Source organism: Candoia aspera, chromosome 8 (assembly GCF_035149785.1).
Source record: "Candoia aspera isolate rCanAsp1 chromosome 8, rCanAsp1.hap2, whole genome shotgun sequence".
Taxonomy (NCBI): domain Eukaryota; kingdom Metazoa; phylum Chordata; class Lepidosauria; order Squamata; family Boidae; genus Candoia; species Candoia aspera.
Window position 1 is genome coordinate 23,893,685 of NC_086160.1, and position 25,969 is coordinate 23,919,653.

Below are 25,969 nucleotides of genomic sequence, written 5' to 3' on the forward strand. Positions count from 1 at the left end.
GTTGTTGTTTATTCATTCAGTCGCTTCCGACTCTTCGTGACTTCATGGACCAGCCCACGCCAGAGCTTCCTGTCAGTCGTCAACACCCCCAGCTCCCCCAGGGACGAGTCCATCACCTCTAGAATATCATCCATCCACCTTGCCCTTGGTCGGCCCCTCTTCCTTTTGCCCTCCACTCTTCCTAGCATCAGCATCTTCTCCAGGGTGTCCTGTCTTCTCATTGTGTGGCCAAAGTATTTCAGTTTTGCCTTGAATATCATTCCCTCAAGTGAGCAGTCTGGCTTGATTTCCTGGAGGATGGACTGCTTTGATCTTCTTGCAGTCCAAGGCACTCTCAGAATTTTCCTCCAACACCACAGTTCCAAAGCATCGATCTTCCTTCGCTCAGCCTTCCTTATGGTCCAGCTCTCGCAGCCATATGTTACTACGGGGAACACCATTGCTTTAACTATGCGGACCTTTGTTGTCAGTGTGATGTCTCTGCTCTTAACTATTTTATCGAGATTTGTCATTGCTCTTCTCTCAAGGATTAAGCGTCTTCTGATTTCCTGACTGCAGTCAGCATCTGCAGTAATCTTCGCACCTAGAAATACAAAGTCTTTCACTGCTTCTACATTTTCTCCCTCTATTTGCCAGTTATCGATCAAGCTGGTTGCCATAATCTTGGTTTTTTTGAGGTTTAGTTGCAAGCCAGCTTTTGCACTTTCTTCTTTCACCTTGATCATAAGGCTCCTCAGTTCCTCTTCGCTTTCAGCCATCAAAGTGGTATCATCTGCATATCTGAGATTGTTAATGTTTCTTCCAGCAATTTTAAATCCAGCCTTGGATTACTCAAGCCCAGCATGCCGCATGATGTGTCTGCGTACAAGTTGAATAGGTAGGGTGAGAGTATACAGCCCTGCCGTACTCCTTTCCCAATCTTAAACCAGTCTGTTGTTCCGTGGTCTGTTCTTACTGTTGCTACTTGGTTGTTATACAGATTCTTCAGGAGGCAGACAAGATGACTTGGTATCCCCATACCGCTAAGAACTTGCCACAATTTGTTATGGTCCACACAGTCAAAGGTTTTATAATAGTCAATAAAACAGAAATAGATGTTTTTCTGAAACTCCCTGGCTTTTTCCATTATCCAGCGGATATTGGCAATTTGGTCCCTAGTTCCTCTGCCTTTTCTAAACCCAGCTTGTACATCTGGCAATTCTCGCTCCATGAATTGCTGAAGTCTACCTTGCAGGACCTTGAACATTACCTTACTGGCATGTGAAATGAGTGCCACTGTTCGATAGTTTGAACATTCTTTAGTGTTTCCCTTTTTTGGTATGGGGATGTAAGTTGATTTTTTCCAATCTGATGGCCATTCCTGTGTTTTCCAAATTTGCTGGCATATAGCATGCATTACCTTGACAGCATCATCTTGCAAGATTTTGAACAGTTCAGCTGGGATGCCGTCGTCTCCTGCTGCCTTGTTATTAGCAATGCTTCTTAAGGCCCATTCAACCTCACTCTTCAGGATGTCTGGCTCTAGCTCACTGACCACACCGTCAAAGCTATCCCCGATATTGTTATCCTTCCTATACAGATCTTCCGTATATTCTTGCCCCCTTTTCTTGATCTCTTCTTCCTCTGTTAGGTCATTGCCATCTTTGTTTTTGATCATACCCATTTTTGCCTGGAATTTACCTCCAATGTTTCTAATTTTCTGGAAGAGGTCTCTTGTCCTTCCTATTCTATTGTCTTCTTCCACTTCCGCGCATTGCTTGTTTAAAAATAATTCCTTATCTCTTCTGGTTAACCTCTGGAATTTTGCATTTAATTGGGCATATCTCCCCCTATCACTGTTGCCTTTTGCTTTCCTTCTTTCTTGGGCTACTTCTAGTGTCTCAGCAGACAGCCATTTTGCCTTCTTGGTTTTCTCTTTCTTTGGGATGTATTTTGTTGCCGCCTCCTGAACAATGTTGCGAACTTCTGTCCAGAGTTCTTCCGGGACCCTATCTACTAAGTCCAGTCCCTTAAATCGATTCTTTACCTCCACTGCATATTCCTGAGGGATATTAGTGAGCTCATATCTAGCTGATCTGTGGGTCTTCCCTAATCTCTTTAGTCTGATCCTAAATTGTGAAAGAAGAAGTTCGTGATCAGAACTACAGTCAGCTCCAGGTCTTGTTTTTACCGACTGTATAGATGACCGCCACCTTTGGCTTCAAAGGATGTAGTCAATCTGATTTCGGTGTTGTCCATCTGGTGAAGTCCACGTATAAAGCCGTCTCTTAGGTTGTTGGAAGAGAGTGTTTGTTATGCAGAGTGAATTGTCTTGGCAAAATTCTATCAGCCTATGTCCTGCTTCGTTTTGTTCTCCCAGGACATGCTTACCTGTAATTCCAGGTGTCATTTGACTGCCCACCTTAGCATTCCAGTCTCCCGTGATGAAAATAACATCTCTTTTAGGCGTGTGGTCCAGTAGGTGCTGCAGATCCTCATAGAACTGCTCTACTTCAGCTTCTTCAGCATTTGTGGTTGGGACGTATATTTGGGTCACTGTGATGTTAGATGGCTTGCCCTGAATTCGAATTGAGATCATTCTGTCGTTTTTTGGATTGTATCCGAGCACTGCTTTAGCCACTTTACTATTAATTATGAAGGCTACTCCATTTCTTCTGTGGTCCTCTTGTCCACAGTAGTAGATCTGGTGGTCATTTGATGTGAAGTGGCCCATTCCAGTCCATTTCAGTTCGCTGATGCCCCAAATGTCTATCTTTAATCTTGACATCTCACCAATAACCACATCCAACTTGCCCTGGCTCATAGATCTTACATTCCAGGTTCCAATGGCGTGTTGATCCTTAGAACAACGGATTCGCCGTTCACCACCAGCACCGTCGGCCGCTAGCCGTCCTTTCGGCTTTGAGCTAGCTGCGTCATCACGTCTGGGGCTAGTTGAGCTCATCCTCTGTTCCTCCCCAGTAGCATTTTGACCATCTTCCGACCTGGGGGTCTCATCTTCCGATGGTATACCGACATATCTCTGGTTGTACTGATCCATTTAGTTTTCACGGCAAGAATACTGGGGTGGGTTGCCATTACCTTCCCCAGGGATCGCATTTAGTCTGACCTCTCTGTCATGACCTTCCCGTCTTGGGTGGCCCTTCACGGTTTAGCTCATGGCATCATTGAGGTGCTCAAGCTCCAGCACCACGACAAGGTAATGATCCTTTGCTGTAGAAAAACATTTACCACCCAAGATTAAAAATGTAGCTAAGTACAGAACTTCACTGCTTTTTAAAGTTCGTAGGTACTACTAAGTTAAATGGCAGCAATGAAAACATGATGAATTAACTTGTTCTTAAAGACATTACGTTATAGTCACAATCTAAAAAGATTGATAGTGTGGCTGCACTCATACATACTATAATGCTAAAAGTAATGTTTTGACCAGCTTTTTGAATAAGCTGAAATAGCTTGACTTACACAACAGTGTTAATGGTTGTTTTCATAAAAGCAACTCCCCACCCCATTATGGCTTAGAATTCAGTGCAAAACACTATGAGAATATCTACATTTCTCTCTTCATTTTTTTTCAACCAGCTTCTAATGAAAATCCCAAAATTACATTTGATTTAGTCTCTTATATTAAAAAAAATAGTCTGGATTCTATTTCTGATTAGTATATTCAATGAAAAAAGATAGAGTGCATGAGGATTTGAAAAACGCGTATCTTGGGGTCTTCAATCTCAGTTCTTTAAAACTCTGTGACAAGTGAGAACAAAAAGTTTCTCCTCACATTTAAAAGTATACCTGAGAATGAGAAAGCTAAATAGCCTACGCATCTGGTTGCTGGACCTCACAAGGATTGACCAGCAAGAAAAAGCAGCATGAACATCAAACTGCTATGCCATATGATAAAAAAAGAAAATAAAAAAAGGAAACCATTACAGAAGCTTTGCGAACACATGCAGAGTCATTAATTTTTCCACTATGTACTGAATCCAATCTTGTGTAAATGTACATCTGCTCAGGCACTGCGGCTTTAAATCTCTCCTTCTTTCCCTAATAAAGTCTTAAGAGTTGGAGAGATCTTGGAGGTCTTCTAATGCAATCCCTTGCCCAGGGCAGGAATCTTCAAACCGTCCTGAAAACCTCTAGTAATGGGGCCCACAAATCAGAAGGCAGGCCATTTCATTGTTTATTTGTGGTTAAGAAATTCTTATTCTGAGTTTGGAACTCTGTAAAGCTTCCGCCATTTGTTCTAGTCTTACCCTTGGAAGATATGAAGCAAAAATCAATACTATCTTTCCCATGACATCCCTTCAAGTATTTGAAGACTGTTAATCATTTAAATTTCTCTTGTTTAGGCTAAACATACCACTTCACGTTCTCTCTTCCAACATACTTGTTCCTGAAGTTTCACCAGATTCTGACATTATGTAACAGGCAAAAACAGTGAAAGGCAATTGCCCTCTTTTCCCTAACTTGAGAATTTCAATTAATGGCAAAGGAGTACTGGATTCTATGCTATCTAAATACATTTATATATAGGTTCCAAATATAACTGCCATGCATGTCAATGCAGTTTGAGGAGTATGTTGTAAAAATATTTCATATGTTCCAATAGAAAAGAATACATGTAGCTCAGCGTTGAACTGTGGAATCCTTGGTGCTCTCTGAGCTTGGTTGTTTGCTTGCAGATGTTTCATTACCTGACTAGGTAACATCATCAGTGCGAGGGCGGGTGGGGTTTGCTCCCTGTTTATATACAGTAGCTTGCCCTGCCAGTGTTGCAGGGGGTGTGGTTTTTTCTTTGGCAGTTCCTTGATTAGGGTATTGTTTTCTATCTGATTGTTTGTCTGGTGTTAATCCTTACTTATCTGGGTATTAGCTGCTGGAGAGATGTGTTCTGGTCTTTTTGTTTCCTTCTTAATGTTTTTATTGTCTCTTTTGAATGGTGTGTAAATAGGAACAACTAGAGAAGAAACATGAGACAATCAACAACAACTTCAAAGGAACAAAATTCACAAGGGAAGAAGAAAACAACACACTACCTTCCTGGATATCCTCATCAGCAGAGGAAATGACAGCAAATTACAAATGCAAGCCTATCAAAAAACAACCCACACTAACCAAGTGCTCCATTACCAAAGCAACAACCCAACCTCCCACCAGAGGAGCTGTGTAAGAACATTATTCAGATGAGCACAAACACATTGCAGCAACCCAGAATACCAGAAAAAGGAAACAGATCATCTGGAAAGCATCTTCCAGCAAAATGGATACCCTCTCAACCTTATCAAAAAGTACCTCACCACACAACCCACTACAACCCAACCAACAGAAACTATGAAAAGGGTAACACTGCCATACATCAGAAACACCTCAGAAACTACCAACAGACTGTTACAACCACACAGTATCACCATAGCACATAAACCAACTAAAACTCTTCAAAACATATTAAATAACCCAAAAGACCCAGTAGCCCAAGAAGAAAAAACAGGAGCCATCTACAACATACAGTGTAAGGACTGTAGCAACCACTATGTAGGACAGACAGGCAGAAGACTAGCAGAGCACATCCACGAACACCAACTGGCAATCAGAAGACACGATGAAAACTCCTTAATCTCACAACACATGGACAGACTCAACCGTAGTTTCAACTGGGAAACTGTGAGCATCCTAAACCAAGCCAAATCCAAAAACGCCAGAGAATTCCTGGAAGCATGGCAAATTCAGGCAAATCAGCCATCAACAGACACATAGAGGTAAACAACATTTACATACCATTCAAAAGAGACAATAAAAAAGGAAACAAAAAGACCAGAACACATCCCCTACAGCAGCCAATACCCAGATAAGCAGGGATAACACCAGACAAACTATCAAGCAAGCAGAAAACAATACCTTAATCAAGGAACTACATTCTCCTAATCAAGGGGAAAACCACATCCCCACCAAAACTGGCAGGGCAAGTCACTGTATATAAACAGGGAACAAACTCTGCAATCACTCACACTGATGTTACCTAGTTGGGTAATGAAATGTCTGCAAGCAAACAACCAAACTCAGAGAGCATCAAGGACTCCACATACTCCATATGTAATAGTTTATACATCTATTTTGTGTTGTTGGTAATAAATAAACTTTGTATGTCTATTTAGGGCATCCTATAGTCATATTTCCCTCCTCTCATTCCAAAGGGAGGGCTAAGATTCGATCTGATGTTGTTTCCAATGAGAGGAAAGATCGTTATGCTCAGTTTTGGAATGACAAGCCAAAAAGAGAGCTCAGGAAAAAAGAGTAAGTAGGAAAAATGGAGAGACATGTAAAGTATGTACGGTCAGCTCAAATGTGTTATCCTTTCTTTCTCAGAGTATGTGGATGGTCTGAATCATGGGTTAATGGGTTCAGCTTATGGGTTTTGTCAGAATGACAAAAACAGCACTGCAAGCTCTGTCCTTTCATACAAGTATGCAGAGTCATGACACATGTACAAAAGGCTTGCATTGTGACACTGCAATGCTCTTTTTGCCCTATTTTTGCTGTAGAACAGGGACCTTCACAATAAGTTCAGTGGAGCCAGGTCACCCTATAGCAGAACATACCGGAGATGTCCCTGAGAGTGGAATTGTACATCAAGGGCTAGGAACTATTTTCTGAAATATGCTCCTGCCAAAAATGCTTTGACTGAAATACAGAAGTTCAGCCTGTAGTATTTAATGAAGCAAGACATAGAGGTCCATGGGGCAGGAGTCTCCCAGGGGAAATTGCATTAATATATATTCCTGCAGTCTTTGAGTCAACAAACACGCCAACATAATTTGTGCTGCCCTGATGGCTGAGTTCTAATGTTCATCAGGAACAAGGCTTTACGTCCTGTCCTTAAAACTTTTATTGGGGAGCGATTGGTAGATTTCCGAGGCTTGGTTTCCTTTCCACCCAGCATCATCAGCCACTTGGAAAAAGCAACACCAATTGCTTGCCTTAAAATATGGTGGGGCAAGGTTGGGTAAATATAGGTGGCTACCTGGTACAGAGATTTCAGCTACCCTTCAAGTTGCCTAAGTGACAGATTGCTGGGGCAGACACTCTGCACTAGTAACCTCTTTCTTGGGCTATTTTTTTTTTTTTTTTTTGCATAGATCTACCAGTCTCCTGGAAGCTTTTAATACTGTTATTATATCCTATGTCAATAAAATAGAGCTCTACTGTATCTTGTGGTGTCTGATTATTACACTGATCTACCATGAAGGACTGATGTCAGTCTTGAAATCCTCTTGATGATAGATGGGGTAAGTCTATATGGCAGCAGGGAGCGAGGGATGGACTTTGCAGCTCAGTTCACCTCTGTGAGGCAGGGCTTGCCTAGTGACGTTGGAGAGCTGCCAAGCAAGACTGGGGGAAATGAAGAAGCTATAGCTCCTTCTCACAGTACTAGTGTTTTCTTTGCATGTGGCAGAGGAGACTAGTTCTAATGGGGGAGATGATGTAGAGGAGCACGGAGATAACTTCAGAAAAAATATGTGGCAGCCATTAGAAAAACATGATCTTAGCTTAGAAAAAGGAATGAGAAATAAACTTAAAATAGTCCTACCTAGACTCTATTTAGTATAAGAGTGAGGGAAAGAGAAATGTTGTTTGGCTTAAAGATTCCTTTTGGCAGATGGGCAGCTACATAAGTTTAATAAATAAAATTCTGTTATTATAGCCTATATCAATAAAACATTGTTCTAGTATTTCTTGTGGTATCTGTTTCCTGACTTGGTCTATGTTGAAAGTTGGCAACTGATAGATAATGGGTGGTCTTAGTTCGAAGGTCCTTCCTTAGGAATCTCTTGATATCAAGACAGGCCAAGAAAGGCTTAGTGTTTCCCAGAACTGAGGAAAGAGCTAACCAAAAGGGTTGTCATCTCCTTTCAAGGCCCACCTGGTAATGGGGTTCTCTTTCTTTTGGCCCATCAGAAGAAGGCTCATCATGTAAACTCATATATGTCAATAGTGAAAGTTCTTTAGGATTCAAAGATGGACTATGTGGATTCAAAGATGGACTAAAGTGTTATTGCATCCTAGATTGGCAAGAGGGTCCCACTCAGTCATTTAGTTTAACTGGATGGGGTCTGAGAGCTTCAATTCAATCCCCTTTGAGTCAGCAAATTTGGTGATGCTGGGATGTTCCATAATTGGAATGGAAACAGGTTGACTAAGTCTCCTAGGTTAACTGGAAGCTATAATTATCACCTCCACTCTTCCAGTCTTGCATTAGTGGCAGGGGAAATGGGGGAAAGCCATATGGTCAGTTTTTCGGTCAGGTGATATTGAAGACATTTATTGCCTCTTCTCCCTAAGTAGCTCCATGCACCCCATACTACAGAATCTCCATACCCTGTCCTCTGACAGATTGGAGGTATCCTCCATTTATTAAGATTCCTGAGACTAGGGCTGCCATAGGAACACTTACTGAGGGGTGGTTAGCAAGGTCTAGGGCTGCCCATGGGAAAGTCTAGAGTTTGGAGGCCATGACACTGCCACCCCCACTATCTCCAAAGCTCCCCATCCCACTTTGAATATTTTATTACAGGTCTCTGGAAGTGGTAGGTACAAGGGATAACACCTACTTCCAGTGGTTCCATTAGATCTCTCTCTCTCTGTGGGTGTGCATGTGTTTTCTAATTCCTTCAGATACAGAATCTTGCAGATTTTCCTATGCAGCTTTGGGAAGTCCACTTTTTGGAAAAGCCTGGTGAGTTCAGGGATTGTCTGCTGGTTACCTTTTTTCCTCCTCAGAATAGTTCTCATTTCTCATTTGACTGATCCTAAAGGAAGGGATCTGAATAGCCTGCAAGATATTAAGGGAATACTTAATATCTTCTTCTTTGCTTGGTGGACTGGGTTTTCCCCCTGTGATAATGGCCTCTGAGATTGGAATTTAAGAAGAAGGAAAAAGGGGTATGTTATTTTCTCTTTTCCCTTCTTGCTCCCATGAGGCTGGGGAGGTCCAAGATAGTACCTCTTGTTCTTGAAGCAGGTTTGATTCATCAGGTCACAGCCTGATTGGCTTTCCTTGGAGTATATGAAGTATGAAAGACCAGGGTGCTTCAGGGGGATATTATCTGACAGACCCAATTCAGGAAATTGGAATCTGCTGTTTCCTTGGCAGAAGATTTGGGAAATGGGTGCTAGGGCCATCAGGTTTCACTTCTCCAGTGCCAGGACCATTTGACTTTGTAGAAGCATGCCAATAGGCCTTCTGGCCACTGTGAATATTGTTTGGCATGTCCCTGGAAATGCTGGCAGAGAAGCAAGAAGGCCCATTGGTGTGCTACTAGAGGTCAGCCTCTGGTTGTCCACAGCTGTCACAAAAAGTTCTTCAGTGTCAGTGAATTTACTTGTACCTTCTCTCTGGTCTTGAGGAAAGGTAGGTGAAAAAGAAGGAAAAATAAGAATGGAAGACGAAAAGAAAAGAAAATGGAAGATCCCTAGATTCAGGGAATTTTCACTGGAGCTGATAGGCTTGCATGTTTTCCAGAGCACAGATGACTGGAACTGGGGATAGTTATTGCCCACTACAGGAACCAGCAGAGATTCAACCTAAGCCCTGCCTCCAAAGTGAGTGGAAAGGAGATATAGACGATAAGATGTTCTGTCTTTGCTGTCAAAAATGTGTTCTTTTTAAAATATGTTTTTACCCAAATTTGGTATCTAGTATATTGATTCTTAAGATGTATATTGGGTTTCTTTAGAAACTTACATTTGTGTCTTTTTAAACCTATGTTATCCTGAAGTCAATATTTAAAACATTTATCAAAATAAAATGCTAACATTTAATCATTTATCTTTGCTACTTTATAAAAAGCAAATGTAAATCTAGAATGTGGATTGAGGTCATAAAACTGTATGAGATTGACATCTTCTGAACTAATCGGCTGCAATATACATTTTTATAGGGCTCTCCATCCACATCAATCAGGAAACAAATCTCCTTTTTAACAGACAAAATACAGGGCCATGCTGTTTCTTTGTTTTTATGAAGTTTATCAGCTGTTTGCCCAAGTGAGTGATGATAGTTATGAATCTGGTTTCTTCTAAATTACTAAAAAAAAAAATTCTTTCTCTGTATTTTATATAATTGCAACTGAAAGTGTTTAAGAGAACCACTTTGAGAGATTATCCCTATTTAAAAATGTGTCATCCACTTCTTGAATATTCTTAATCCATTTGATCTTCATATTTCAGAACAAAACTGGAAACTGTTCAGAGAAAAAGTACAAAATAATCAGAAGCTATCTGAAACCTTTCAAATAAGAAAAGGATAAAAAGAACTTCCATTAAAGAATAAGATGATGATGATGATATTATTAAATCTTAAGCAGCCTAAATAAAATTAACATAAAAATTCTGTTTACGTACTTTTTTCTGGCAAGCAATAAGAGATTTAAATGGTAAGAAAATATAATTTGCCAAATACACATTTGCAAATATATGGTGCTTCAATTAAAACAAACAAGCAAACAAACCTGCCTCTGCCTGCTTTAAGTTAAGCAGAGCTATTTATGAATAAAGCTCCCCTAATTCTTTCCTTTGTATGAACCACAGCAGTATTTGATCTGGGAAATTACAGTTACCAGTTTTGGAACAAACCAGAATCTTAAACTATCTGGGTCTTATTTCATTGGTAAAGTAATGCTAGTGAGTTCTCTGATATGTTTTTATTCCTCAAATTAGCAGTTAACAGGATAGGTTAAAGGAAGAGATCCTACTGTCTTCCACTGATCTTGTACTTACTCAGTGCAGATGAGGTTTATTTATGGCTGTACAATAAGATACGGGAATTCACGTTTCTTATTCTGATTTTAGAAATTCAGAATGGTGAAGAATAAGGAAAAAAAAGCTGTAATGGTCATTCTATTTTATTTGTTCTATTTTCACTATTATACATGCTACAATAGATCTGCAGTTGCTTCAGCACTTGGGAAGCTTGGTAGGACTAAAATAAACTGGCTAGCACATGCTATAGTTGAAATGACACAATAAATGCATGCTCGCTCTTCTTTTGCTTTAAACTGCATCCTACTACCATCACTTTCCAACTGAAAAAGCTAACTAGAGTCTGTGATCTCACTTGTCAAATCTGTCTTACAACCTTGTATGAGAAGGTTTAAAATCTGGAGGAGTAAAACCCTTGTTCAGTATTTTGTGATATTATCTGTGACAATATCAACACTGCCATTCTATGGCTTTTATTTTTCCCCCCTATTTTCCAACATGGCTAGATTTTTTTCTGTGTGCATCTTTTAAGATGGCACATACTACATCATTTGAATAAACAATCTAAATAATTTTCTGACTGTATTATTTTTATTCACCCATAAACTTAGAGATACTTAAGTAAGTAAACAGTGATAAATTCATGTAATTCACTGGCTGAGATTTCTTTAACAAGGTGAATTTTACATTTTTTTTGGCTTTTGAATTCAGTAGGGTAGACTTGATTTTGTACTGCCTACCAATGTAATTCAACGATCTGATAATGTCTTTTGCAGAAGTATAATCTACCTAGAGACAAAGGAGGAATTAAAGTAATAGATTTTTATTTAATTCCTTGTATACACGTAATGACACTCAGCAGGATCATTTACTTGAATACTAAATGACACCTATTACTGGGTAAGATGGTGTTTCTGCATAAGAAGGAAAATAAATGTCCATACTGTTTATTTGATAATTATACATATTAAAATTTATTATGCTAATAAGAATTATCTATTGCTTCCTTATTATAATACTTAATTCTTAACCTCAAGATTTTACTCATTTTTTTAAGTAACGCTGAAATTCAATATCATGGAAGATGATTAAATTTGTTATGATCCAAGATCAGAGTTTTACCATGTATTTAATTTGAAATAATGCTAGACTGTTACCCTTAAGAAATATGTTGCTTTCCTAACAGTATTTTTCTACTATTAGACACTTCTGTTTCTTGGAGAGTACATCTGTTTTATATTTTCACTTGCATTTAGATTCTGACTGTAGCACATGACAGTCTAATTACATTTAATGTCCCATACTTTTCCATTGTTGCTGAATGTGTGGATAGCCTAGAACTTAAAATAACTCATATGGTAAACATAAAACAACTCAAAGCTGCCACCAAATGAGGATAATTTTTGAAATATATATGGTCTAGATTTGAACAAAGTCATATGCATTTTACCTTGTCTTAAACAATTAAGTAACATATAAAGATATTAAGAAATGGTTAACTAGAAATGTACCTCAGCATCCTCTTAAACATGTAAGGTGAAAATGCAACTATAATGATTTAAGAAAGAGGGGACAGCCAAGAAGAGGCTGGAGGAGGTACGCAACATCAGAAACTTTATCCAGGCATACTGAGAAGAGCAACTTCAAAAAGCAGGAAAGGAAGTTATGATAATGGCCTATATGGAGGGGAAAGAGAAATAAAGACTTGAATGTAATGTGGGAAACAGAATACTTCTGCTTCTGTCAGAAAATATGAAAGTAGGGAGGATTCAAAAGGGGCAACGAGGACCTCAATTTTAAACAAGTTGGTGGAAATGTTGAAAGATATTAATACAGTTACAGGTAGCTTACGATGGCAATTGTGACTGGGATTTCTGTTGCTAAGTGATGCAGTCATAAAGCATGACCGCATCGCTTAGTAATGGCAAAACCTGCAGTCCCCGTTGCCGTCATTAACCAAATCCCATGGTCGTTAGGTAAGGCAACTTCCTGCCAGCTTCCCACAACCAAATCAGTGGGGAAGCTGGCAGGACTTGCAACCTTCCCTGCCAGCTTTGCCACTGACTTTCTGGGGAAGCCAGCAGGGAAGGTTGCAAATGGCAATCATGTGATCACGGGGCATTGCAACCTGTCATAACTGCAAGCCACTTGCCAAACTCCCAGATTGCAATCACATGACCATGGGGGTGGTGGGACAACTGGAACTCTAAGGACCAGTTGTAAGCACCATTCATTTAGTGCCATCATAACTTTGAATGGTCGCTGAACAAGTGGTCGTAAGTCTACAGTATTGGGGATGAGACTATTGCTGATAAAGGGCAGTTAAAAAGGAAAAGCTTTTATGAAGCTATTTTTCAGCATACTCCTGTAACATCTTCAAAACTTATCTTGAAAATGGATTTCACAACTATTTTTGTTGGTATGCACTTTTATGGTAAAGTTCACTGGATTATTATATTTGCCCTTTGATAGAAATACTACCAGTTATAATCTAATGTTCACTAATGATGTACACAAATGCTTTGATGTACACATTTTGCTTGCTGTAACCAGCACTTAAGGATTTGATAGCATACATAAATGAAGGCAATAAATGTTGAAGCACATTTCTGCATGTATCTCATCACAGGTAGTAAAAGCTCTGTATCAGTCTCACAGCAGTATTTTTTTCACCTGATTAAGAAGCCAATAATTTTACATTTTTTAGCAGTGCAGGAATTTTACTCTACACCTCCTACCTCCTTCGTTGTCTTTGCTGTCAGTACATAAAGTTTCCATGGCGACATCACATCCTGCTCCCCTCCATCCAGGCTGACAAACACAATGCCAGCCATTTTGGTCAAGAGTACATCTTCCATTACTATTACACAGGCCAGGGCATCCCTCTGTTAAAACAGACAAAAAGGATACTCCATGTGATTTAAATATAACAATAATATTTCAATTTAATCAAAATACAAACAGGGGACACTTACTGGGAACAGGCCTTCAGAACAGCACAAATACTGTAATTGCACATGGAGAGTAACAGCAACATTAACTGGGATTCTCATTCTTAACTAAGTGGCATCTTTGATTTGTCTGACACTTGAGACACCACTTACCTGTGCAGGCAGGAAATATATCCAAGAAACCACTAAATACCTGCGGGGCCAGACAAAATCATGTTTTCATTTTCTTTAGTGAAACAGCAGGCAACAGCACCACAGCACACAACAAAGACTCAAGATAAAACAATAGAGCTTCTACTTTTAAGAGCAAATAACAATTTGATATATTTGCATAATGAGTTACTTGTTGATGTAGATTTTGTTAAGCTCGTTTTTTTAAAGGAGTATTTTAAAATTCAAAAGAAGGTGTGTTCCTTGGTACTCAATAAAAGAGAATGTTAATTTCATCTGGTCTCAGAGTTGCCGTATATTCATGTGAAATTACAGTGGATTAAATAATTGCACAAAGTATATGTCAATTTTATGACTATACTTTATGCCAAAAATACATTCCTTTCCACAGAATAAGCAAAGCCCAGGAAATAGTGAAGCAGCTTAGCATCTATTCTAACAAACATTAGGATTCAGGCTGCATACGGATGGGACAGGACCAACAAGATTTCCAACTAAATGTAATAGCTGTGCATATTTGAGTATTTAGGACGGACAAAATGAAATACCATAAGGACCACAATAAAACATTGATAGACTGAACAAAAACACGGTAGTGACGTGCTTCAAGACAGAGAGCGGAGAGTGATTAATTTTTTTTGTGACAATCTCCCTAAGGCTTTTGTTCTGTTACCTTTATATCCTATCTTGTCTGCTTTTATGGCCAAGGAGGGAAAATTTGGGAAACAATTAAAATTATTTAATATATCCAAGATCTATTTTTTAAATCTAACATTACATCAAAAACAGTATCTGTCATTTCATACTGATGAAAACCTGGCATGCAGCCAACATGACCTGTATGAGAATGATGACAGTTTATATAAATATAGATATGTAGAATTCTAGTATTCCTTATCTATGAGTGTGGCACGACATTCACATAAGCAAATTAAGCAGAACTATAATCACTGGCTACAAATCAGATATTTTAGCACTTACGTCTTTTAACTCCACACAGAATAATATATAACCTGTGCCACTGCCTTTTAAAGTTTTTTTCTGTCTATATCTCTGGGATCTAGAACAGGATTCTTTCCAGTGGGTTTACAATATTACTGAAATAATCTGTTCCTGTTCCTATGCTAAAACAATTGTAAATGTATTCCTTTATTTACCTATGTCGCACAAATTAAACAATAATTTAATTGAAAAGGAATCATAGTAACATCTCATGACAAGGCATGATGAAGTTATTGTTATGGATGTCATGTCATCCTACCAGGCTGAGATTATATTTGGCCTGCTTTTCTTTTAGCATTTTTTGCCATCTGCACATTTTAACCAAAGACACAGAGGATATATTTTACTTCTGAAATAATTTTTTTTCACTTGGTTACTACATAGGACACACAGTTTTATCTGTCCTATTGTCAAGGTACTGCAGACAATTTGATGCAATTAAGAATAATTCTACGGAAGCCTGGATATTGCCATGGATATTGCCATACTCTAATGAAAAAGCACAAATAAGGAATAGAAGAAAGGCAATCCAGAAAAGAAGGGAGTATTGATGGTGATAAAAATAAATAAATAAATAAATAAATAAAATTGCCAGACTTCTACCAACACCAGAAGATATGGAAATATTTGCTGTTTAGTGGTTTTACGATTTAAAAAAGTACTTAATTAATCCAAATGTTAACTTCTCATGCAAAATAGAATTCCCAAATTGCACAGGTTTTCTTATGATCTTTTTCTTTGAAGTTAAAAAAAAAAAAGCTCACTGGTCATTCATTATTTTTCACACATGTGAGTGAGCTTCCATAAATTTAAACACTTAGTCATCAATTTTTGTGGGCAGTACTAAAAATATGTCAAGATACTTGAATGCAGAATTCAGAGTTTAAGCATTGAATGTCTTCCACTCCTCTTTCATGTAGCACACCTGAACCCGTGTATCTGTTATAAATCTCCAGATCAGGGGGCCTTCTCATCTTTTTACATATATGAATAATTCAACATTTGTTCCCACAACAAAGTTGGGATGCTTGAGAACCACAAACAACAAATACCTAGCAATCTTCAGCTTCTGAGACCATCAAAGTGAATCCATTTATACACATATTGTGAAACTTACAAACTGCTTAGTAAAAATGTTAACAGGTAACAAAAACATTAGAAGTCTTTTCTTATCCAAATCACATGGAAAGTAACATGAATGAAATCTGTAATTCATGAGTATGTATATGTTGCATTTGCCAAGTCTAGTGAAATGATTGCTATAGTATACACAAAGATATATGGAGGCATGTAGAGATACATGGAAGCATGTCAAGTAAGAGCAAATATACAGTACCTTTAACTATTTTATCCAAATAGTGAGCTTGAGAATTAAAAAGAAAAAGAACAGACATTTAAGAACAATTATATAAGATAGAATTTTTCAGAATTCACAAACAGAAAAAGTAGCAATTCACTGAAGAGAGAGATCCTTCATTACAGAGCAGTAAACTTCCCACATAATCTTATAAACATTCAGCAATTAAAATCTACAGTATGTCCAGATTTCAAAATATACTGGTTTACACCTTTTTTACAGTTACATGTATCCAAAAACATGATTAATTTTAATTTTCAATTTTTTTTTAGTGCGCTAATGTGGCTTGTGACTTTTGCTGCCAAGGCCAACTGAAAGACCATATTCTTAGAATTTTATAGTTTTGATTTAAGAGACAGTTCTGATATAAAAGACTTAATGGACTAGGTGAAACATCTATCTAGTATACCTCCTTTTTCCTCTTGGCAACTACAGAAAAGCATGAAAAGCTTTCTTCTTACTCTTGTACTTCCAACAATTGCTATTTCAGAGGGAGATTGCCTTTGATTTGGAACAGAGTACTTACTCATCATGACCACTAGCCACTGATAGATCCTCTGTGAATTTTTCTAATCTTGTAAAATTTTCTAAATTGGTGGCCACTGATGTATCTTGTAGGAGCATAGTTTTTACTCACTAGGTAAAGAATTATTTCCCTGCATTTATACCAATTTCCCACCATTTAGCTAAACTGGAGCTTAGCTTTAGCTTTTACTATTGAGAAAGAGAGATGAAATTTCTGTTTTGTCCACACTTGATAATCTCTATCATATCTTTCCTTACCAGTATTTTTCTAAATTAAGTAATACATACATCATAATCTTTTTTGAAAGAAAATTGTTCCATCCAAAACATTCAGATTTTCCTTTTTTACATCTATTTTAATTCTATAAAAATAGTATGTTGATGAAAGATATACCTAGGATTTCAAGTGTGCAGCTGCACGATATATCTGTTTCAAGGCATTCCAATTTGATTTTAGTTCTTGTGTTTTTCCAATGACCCTTAATACAGAATTCATCCTTTTCACAGCTTTGAGTTACCTACAATAACTCCCTCAGTAAATCTTTTTCCTGGTCAGTAAATAATTGCTTATATTCCATCACTGTATACGTGAAATTAAGCCTTTTCTTTTTAATCTCCCCAGGTGATCACATTACTTACTCTGAATAATAGCTGCCATTTTCGGTTCGAAAAACAGTTTTGCGGCTTTTCCAATTAACATTTTTATTGCTGCCTTGGATAATTTTGTGTGATTCACAAACAGGGGAATTTACTGCTTACCCCTTTATTTAGGTAATTCATAAATAACTCAGAAAGTCCTGGTTTCAATAGAGATTCTTAGGAGACTGCACTTTTTACTCCCTCCACTTTGTGAACTGTCAATTTCTGTGATAGATGCAGCTCATTATGTAAAACAAAATACATTATTCTTACTGGGAGTAATATAGATGAAACTAATTGTTTAAAATTTGAAAGTGGGTCAAGGTTGCAGATAAAAACAATATAATTTTAGCATATAACTTATTTTCAAAAATTCAAGGTGTTTTACAATGGCCAGTTATCATTTCACATAGACTGGTCTATTTTTTCAAAGGATTGGCAATGGTTAAATAACTGCATACTATAACTTATTTATAATGGGCCTTATTTTCCAGTTATTATTATATATTGAGTGTAATTTATATAACTATGCATTATATTGTATTGTTTTTATATGTTGGACATTATTCGATAATCACAATAACCGTCAGTACTAACATCCTGAAATAAAATGATCATCAATATGAATCAAGTTTATTAACTTTAAAGTTCCTTAGGCAACTGCCAAACAATACTATTTGTTAAGGGGACAGGGACCGTTATTTCCTACATTCTCATAATCATATTGTAGTTGATTATCACATACGAATTTACTCTCAGACAATGTAAGTATAATTAAGTTTGTCTTGTTCTTAAAAAGAATTCTATAGATTATACAGAACAAAATGGTAGACTTAGTAGAATGTTGGGATGTGCAGCTTTACAATTAATAAATTATACTATTTACAGACAATTGAAATTAGTCTGTTTTTCAATACTCACTTGCATAAAAACTTCCCTCCACTGATTATACAGCACATAGCAAAAAACCTCTGACTCTGTACCTCTGCAAACCTAACATAGTATGAATAAGCTATAAAGAGAATAGAAGCATGGATGCAACAGAGAACATACATACATTTATGTAGAACTTTATAAGAAATGTAAGGAATAATATAGCCAAAGGGAAAAGGAGAGGTAGTTCAGCATTACAAAAGGTACAGTAGTTCAGCTTGATTATTCATTACTTTTAGGATGGCTGCAGTCCACCGTACTGCCTGAAATTACTGCAGTAAGAACACTCACACAAACCAAATGCAGAATTTGGTTCTAAATGAGTAACGGTAAGAATCTGCAACAAAGAATGTATCTATTGGTTGCCAGTCAGCTTCCGAGTGCAATTCAAGGTGCTGGTTATTAACTACAAATAAAATTATTATCTATGTTACCTGTATGGCATAAAGCCTGGATATCTGAAGGCCCGCTTTTCTCCAATTGTTTCTGTCCACTCAGTATGTTCTGGGAGAGTGGGTGTGCTCCAAGTCCCCTCTATTAAATGTTGTTATCTTGTGGGACTGAGAAAGCAGCCCCCACCCTCTGGAACATCATCTCCCTGGAGATAAGGACAGTGCCCTCCCCCCTAGGGTTCCAGAAAGCTCTTGAAACCTGGCCTTGGTCCCAGGCCTGGAGTTAATATATTACTGTATTTTGGAGGGGCCCTGTTTTGCTTTGTTTGTTTTGTGTTGCTTTTAAGATACTTTAGTCTGAACTGTTGTGTGGTTTTTATTTCATCTGTTTTTATAGATTTTTTTTTGTTTTGGTTTTGTACACTACCTAGAGTTCATTGGAACTATGTGGCTAACAAATTTGAATGAATGAATAAATAAATAAATGATGACATTACTAGAAAACATAGTATCTGGCTATTTCTTGAACACCTGGTAAGAAATTCAGGAATATCTCAAGCACAGAAGTCCGAAAAAGATGAATTCTGTCAACTATGGACAAATAGATTATACTATTTCTCAAGTTCAGTTCTTGATGTGTATTATTCAGGGTTTTTTTAAAATGTAAACTTAAGATTTGAATTGTTATGCTCTATTAAAACTGATATCATAATAAATGTCTATATGTTAACAGTATTACATACGTTGTTGTCTTTACTGCATTACAGAAATATGGCTATCCACTTTTATGACAGCCAAATGCATGAAGTTGGTGAAGGTAAAACAGGAGAGTTTATGACCAAAGATATGAAGCTAATGGATCCAATGAAAAGGGAAAGTGAAAAAGGATGGGTGTCTTAAGACTGCCACTAGGATGAACTGCCAGGTTTAACAGAAATGGGAAAATGCTAAAAGGAAGGTGATGGAATAAAAGAAGAATATTAAGAATCCTATTGAGTCATTACCTCTTTGGAATGTGAAAAGTTCAATTACAGAAACTGATTAATAATATAACACCATATCAAATAATAACCACATAGGTAAGTTGCCCATAGAAGGACCAAAGTAGGCACTGAAAAGAAGTATGTTTAATCTCCTTGAAAAGGAAACTTTGAAGGAAATGATAGGAAGCAAAGGAATTGCAGAATGTGTGCTTTATCACCTTTTTGAGAATAAACACACCTGGAGTTTTGTAGTGGAAAAACTGCTGGGAATTGTGCTAAGAAGTAAAGGCAGAAAAAGGATGAAGCCAAAACTATCTATCACTTTTTTAAAAAAAATTCTGTCTCTTGTCAACTTGATATCACTTCCTCTTGAACATAAAACTTTACTCTAAAAATCAGGTTCTTCTGTTAGTTTCACTAGGTATGAATGCCTTATAAAATTATAAGCATATATTTTCTGTATCTCAAACCTTGTGTAAAAGAAATTGCTGATCTTTATAGTCGAAAATGTACACTAACTTGGTACCAATCAGAAACTCTTATTTGAGTACTGGGAAAAAGTTGTGGAAATTTACTGGGATTCAATCACTACCATTTATAATAAAAAGTAAATTAATGCAAAACTACAGAATGAATAAATATAGCAATAGCAATAGAAATAAAATACCTTTTTTGCAATTTTGCTTACAATGTGTTCTTAATATTGTAGTTCTGGCATGAACTTTTCATTTACTAGTTAAGTTTTATTAAGAGATCTCAAAGAAGGCTTTCTAAAATTGAATAGGTTTCATTAGTCTTCGATTAGAGATGTAAATTGGTATCCTTAGATTATTAGATTTACATATGCTACCTTCAATTGGATAGAATAATTATTACAGTTATAGCCTGGGAAGAAGCCTATATTAAATCCATTTATTCCAATCATCTCCTGTTTAAATCAGGATGAGCCAATGATTTGATGGTTCTTAATTGGTACTCAGTGCACTGTTTTATTACTGATTACCTTATCATAAAGGATTATAGTAATGACATGCTTTCCAGTGAGGTATAATGCATTCTATTCTAGTCATTAGTGCATTCACAATATTTCTACCAACCATAATCTTTCAAGTTTAAGGTTAATTTAAAAAAACCACAACTTGATTTTTGCACAACTTCCTACAATAATTGACACTGAATTAATAAATACCTACCTGCCACTTAGTGGAATGTAAAAAGGATTTCCAGGTGAAAATTCTATAAAACTCAGGTTTGGTCCATAAGCATTAAGGATTAGGCACAATGACTTATTTAGCAAAATATCATATGGCACTGAAAAATAAGCTAGAATGACTTGGTGGTAGAGCTGTGTCTATAGGTTGTGATGTTTTGTTTTGTTTTTTTAGAAAACGTTATTAAAGCATTTTCAAACTATACATAAAAACTGAAAAGATTGAAACAAAGAAGCCTACAAAGAAACAGAACTAAAAAGGTGTGAAAAAACACAAAACAAACTACTACAAAGTGACTTCCGACTTTCTGTAACAAAGATATACATACAGTAATCAGTATCAATCTCTTACTCCAATTCATATTATAGTAAACATTATTTCTATAAAGCATTTAAATTCTCATTATTACATTCCCTTCTAAAACAAAATTACCCTCCCAATTAAAGAAAAACATATAAAACCCTTCAAACATAATTTGGAACCTAACATAGTAACAAACATTATGCTTCTTCACTGTAATTTGCTCCTATCTGCCAACTAAACTAACATTAACCAAAAATATAAAAATTATCCAAACAGCATAAACATTTATCTAAACCCTTAAAAAACCATCCCGATAACCACATTTAAACAATAACCTAAGCATTTACCAAAACTGTAGTAAGTTTCAAAACAGCATAACCATTTATCCAAACCTTTAAGAAACCGTCCTGATAAACACATTTATACAATTATCCCACTTCAAAGTAAACCAAGGCATTTAGGTATCTCAGTATTATGTATAGAGCTTTTTTCTTGTAAATTTCAAATTCTACAACCTGCTTTAAAAAGCCCAAATATTCGTCCAAAATTTTCCAGCCTCTAGAATTTAATTCTCTTTTTTTGATCATGGTGTGGTGGCAACACTGTCTTCTTTCAACAACTCAATTTTTCTTTGACTATTTAAACCTAAGTAACCAATTCTCATCTTTTTCTTTGGAGAAACCACTTTACTCTTAAGGTAGTTTTCAGCCTTATCGGTTAGTCTCGAATCTTGTGACAATTTGGACTCCACAAATTCTGAGAAATGCTCCAGGACTTGGAATAAAAGCATTGTAGAGATCTTTAGATAACAAATTAATTTCCTCCATATTTCTTAATAGTAAGATAGATTATGGCACCCTCTAGTGCCTCAGGAAGGTAAAGTCATTAAAGCTGTAATTGAACACTCTCCACACTGTACTGAACACACTGTAACTCCAGTGTGGCCAATCAGGAAAATAAACAGTAATAACAAACAGCATTCCCATGGGAAAGTGAAACCAAATAGATCAGAACTCCAATCTGCAGATTCAACGAAGAAGAGAAAGTTTTATATACCTCAAAAATCAATTTAATTAAAAAAATATAAAAAACTAAAGTTCTTTAAATCTCAATTTAACAAATTATATACAAAAAGCCAAATTACCAAGTTAATAATTTTCAAAAATAATGGGAGTCACCAAGAGATTCTGCATTTCTTTGTTGTAGAAAGCCTCTCTTTGGTAAAATTCAAATAAAACAATCTTAGTGCTATAGAATGGGGGTGGGAGACTTTAAGGTCCGTTTTGGCTTCAGAGTGGCTTGGGAAGAAGATGAGGGCTCTGCCTCTCAGCTGATCGCTTACCAGCTGATCGCGAAATGCTGTTTTGCAGTCTTCTGGCTGTGACCAGCCATCTGGAGAACACATGGGGTGATTCCTGGGGTTCTCCTTAATTCGGAGAATGCTTCTGGGCTCCAAGGAAGCCTGCCTGAGCCCAAGAAAAAAAGCCGCTCTGACAGGTCAGTCCGCAGACAGCGTAAAAAAACAGCTCCATCTGCCACTGTCCCCACTGGAAGTCCTGCTTGTGATGTTTCAATAGCAATCACCACCACAGTGGTAATTTATCAGCACACTGGTGCAAATGTACTTTATCACACACATTAAGTCATAGAGAGGCCTTAGGGAAATTTTGCTGCTGCACAGCAACTTAACTCTTGTGCCATCCAACATATCTGACACCAATTCTGATTGATAAGAGTAATAGTTTGGATTTCTTTTTCACTTGTTAAAATTAAAATATAGATACAATTTGTCACTTCTGTACTGGTGTACTGTCAATTGCAGAAATTCATGAAACTGGAATATCTGTATCTCAAATGAGTTTAGTGATTTAATATTTAAACAAAACATTCCTTGAACAGTCTTAAATACAGATTAGAATATTTTGTCTATTGATATTATATAACTGAAGAAAATTACACAGTTATATATCAAAATTGAAATATGCAGCATGTGAAGGATGGAAGCAATAATTTAAAAAGCATGAAAATGAATGTAACGGACTTTAAAATAAAAAGTATTCATAGGCACTTACACTTTCTGCATAACTATAACTGAACTAGTATGGCAAGGATATTATTTTCACACTACAGCAAATTGGACTACAACTATAAAAGTAGTTCTATTATCACCATATTATAAAATCATTATTTAATATTAATGGTTTGGATCCAAAATTGTTATTTCTGTCCCACTGATTTCAATGACATACAGTATTTCAAGATCCAATATAAGTACTATTTTCCTGTCACCATGAATTGGATATTATCAGGAGGCATGGACCAATGAAATGGGTCAGGTATCTGAAGTTCAACATTTCTCAGTAATTTTGGAGGTATCAGTTGAGACTCGTAAGACAGTAACTGATTTTTTTAAAATGGCATTTGATGAAATTGGAATTATCTATGACAGCTTTGGAATAATGTATTTCAGTGCCTTTCTCTTATAAATCAATGCAAGTTTGTTTTAAACAATGTAGACTTAGCATATTTTTATCCTACAATGAGGTTAATACAACATAATTGTTTTATTTATTATACTGGATACCACAGAAAAAGTTTAATAAAAGTTGGTTGCAATTACTTTGCAATTTAGAAGTGGAAATATTATCTCACATGATCTGGGTTTGTCATATTATTGCTACTTTTGGGCTGAAATCTATTGGGTTGTTAATATGACTTTAGACTGATAATTAAGGATGCATATATTCCTCTTGGTGATATATCCAAAAATATTTGAAGTCTTTCAAATATAAAGAAGTGTGGATATTCACATTTGGAGGATGGACAACCGAATTATTGTCCAACATTGGAAAAATAAACCTACACTTAATTTGCAGCAAGGGATTGCTTAGGCACTAAATTAGTCTTATGTTGGTGGAAAGGGATAAAAAGGCATTTTTTTCTTTTACCCTTTATTTTTAATATTAAATTACATTGTTAACGTAGTTGTATCTATGTGTATGTTAATTCATTTGCTATTGTACAAAAAAAAAAACAGTTCTATCATGGAACCATCCAATATTAAAAATTGCTGTATGAACATAGGCAACCATAAATGAAAAAGGAAAACAAGATTTTTTTTCAAAGTAATGTAGAGAGTAGGAGCACAAATGAAGAACTTAATTCAAGCAGAGTAGGCTCCTATGAATATGACCTTCCAGTGTAATTTGAATGCGTGTTAAATCATTAATATGATGACTGCATAACATGATTGCACACATATTTTACGTAATCTGTGGCAGTATCTCCGTTCAGTTAAACTGTCTCTCATAAACTTAGTGTAAATTTGCATGTCTCTTTTAATTCTAATTACTATCATATTCCTATGAATTCAGTTCATAGACTATCTTCTGTTTATTATGCAATACCTAGTATTTTCAAATTTGACAGATGATCTATTTGCCCAGATCTTCTCTTTTATCATCAAAAATACTGTCCTTTTCTGAACGACTCCAAGTTCTGTGCTGACAGTTCTTTATCTTTTTCTACAGATAATGCTTACTCATCATTTTCTAATTCTGCAGCAGTAAGAATAATTCTGAATTTGAACCTACAATTGTAATAGATTGCATTTTTCTTGCATACCTTGTAGAATGCAAGACCAGCTGTATTTTTGAACATTCTGTCCTTTCATATATATCAATTTCTTTGTAGTTGTTGCCACTAACACTCTCACAGCACGTCTGCAATTTTCAGCCTCAAGAACTGTTTTCTTACTATTTGTGTAAAGTTTTACACTGTCAGTTTGTAACTGGTAAACACGCTGTTATTTTTGTAATTTCAAAGAAAGTAGTTGTGTCAAGGAACTCATATAAACAGAAATGCTTTGTTTTATTTCTTAACTGCTCCTTATTAATATAAAAGAGGATGGCAAATCTATTTTTGTGCCTTTTTAAATCCATCATGGCAGAAGACAACTAACATATCTGTAGAGTAAGCACAAACTTGGGCTCATTTATTCTTTTTACATGAGCATGTAAGGAAAAACTGAAAAAGAACAAATGTTCCAGAAGTTCTAAGGTTAAGGTAGATTCAAAGAACAACAGACTGCCTAACAAATCAGTTCCAAGGCAGCAATTCCTCAAAATCTCAATTTTTGTTTCTAACATTTAGTACTATACATTGCTACTTACTGCAGTTTTTTCAAATAATTGTGCTAGCGGCCAGTCTTGAAATTTCCCCTGGTCATCTATTCCTTCCAGCTTCTTTGTATTTTTCCAGGCAATTTCTATTACTCAGACTAATTTGCTTCATTCTGTGTCCTTAACTTTTAACTTTTTAATTTTTCAAGTTATTTCTTAACTTGAAAAAGTTAAGAAATAGACTTCAGGAAAACCAAATCAATCCACCCAGTTTAGCCTCCTTATTGGACTAACAACTCAAAGACAAGTACAATTTGTATAAAAAATTAATTTCATACACACACATACACAGGCATATATAACATGTTTTCAGCCAGTTAAAATAATAAAAATGCCTAACCTTTATCTATACATGCCATAAATAAATCAGAACCAAAGTTTCCACACTTAACAGTTAAATAACTATAATGCACCACAGGACTTAAATGACTAGGTTGCAGGCAAATTCTATCAATGGATAGCCCTATCCATTCACACACAGTTCCAAATTTCTATTAAAATGAGACACCCTTGAAGCTCTACACTGTCAGCAGCAACTTTTGTTTAGTTGTTTAGTTGATTATATC

The 25,969-nt window shown here is 36.4% G+C and overlaps 1 protein-coding gene across 1 annotated transcript in view; it reads right to left on the reverse strand.

The window, feature by feature from the left end:
- TENM3 (teneurin transmembrane protein 3) overlaps positions 1 to 25,969 on the reverse strand; it is a 189,061-nt gene that overhangs the window by 51,089 nt on the left and 112,003 nt on the right. The window contains exon 11 of the mRNA XM_063310483.1: positions 13,494 to 13,640. Coding sequence (XP_063166553.1) covers positions 13,494 to 13,640 — 147 coding nt within the window. The remainder of the gene's footprint in view (positions 1 to 13,493; positions 13,641 to 25,969) is intronic.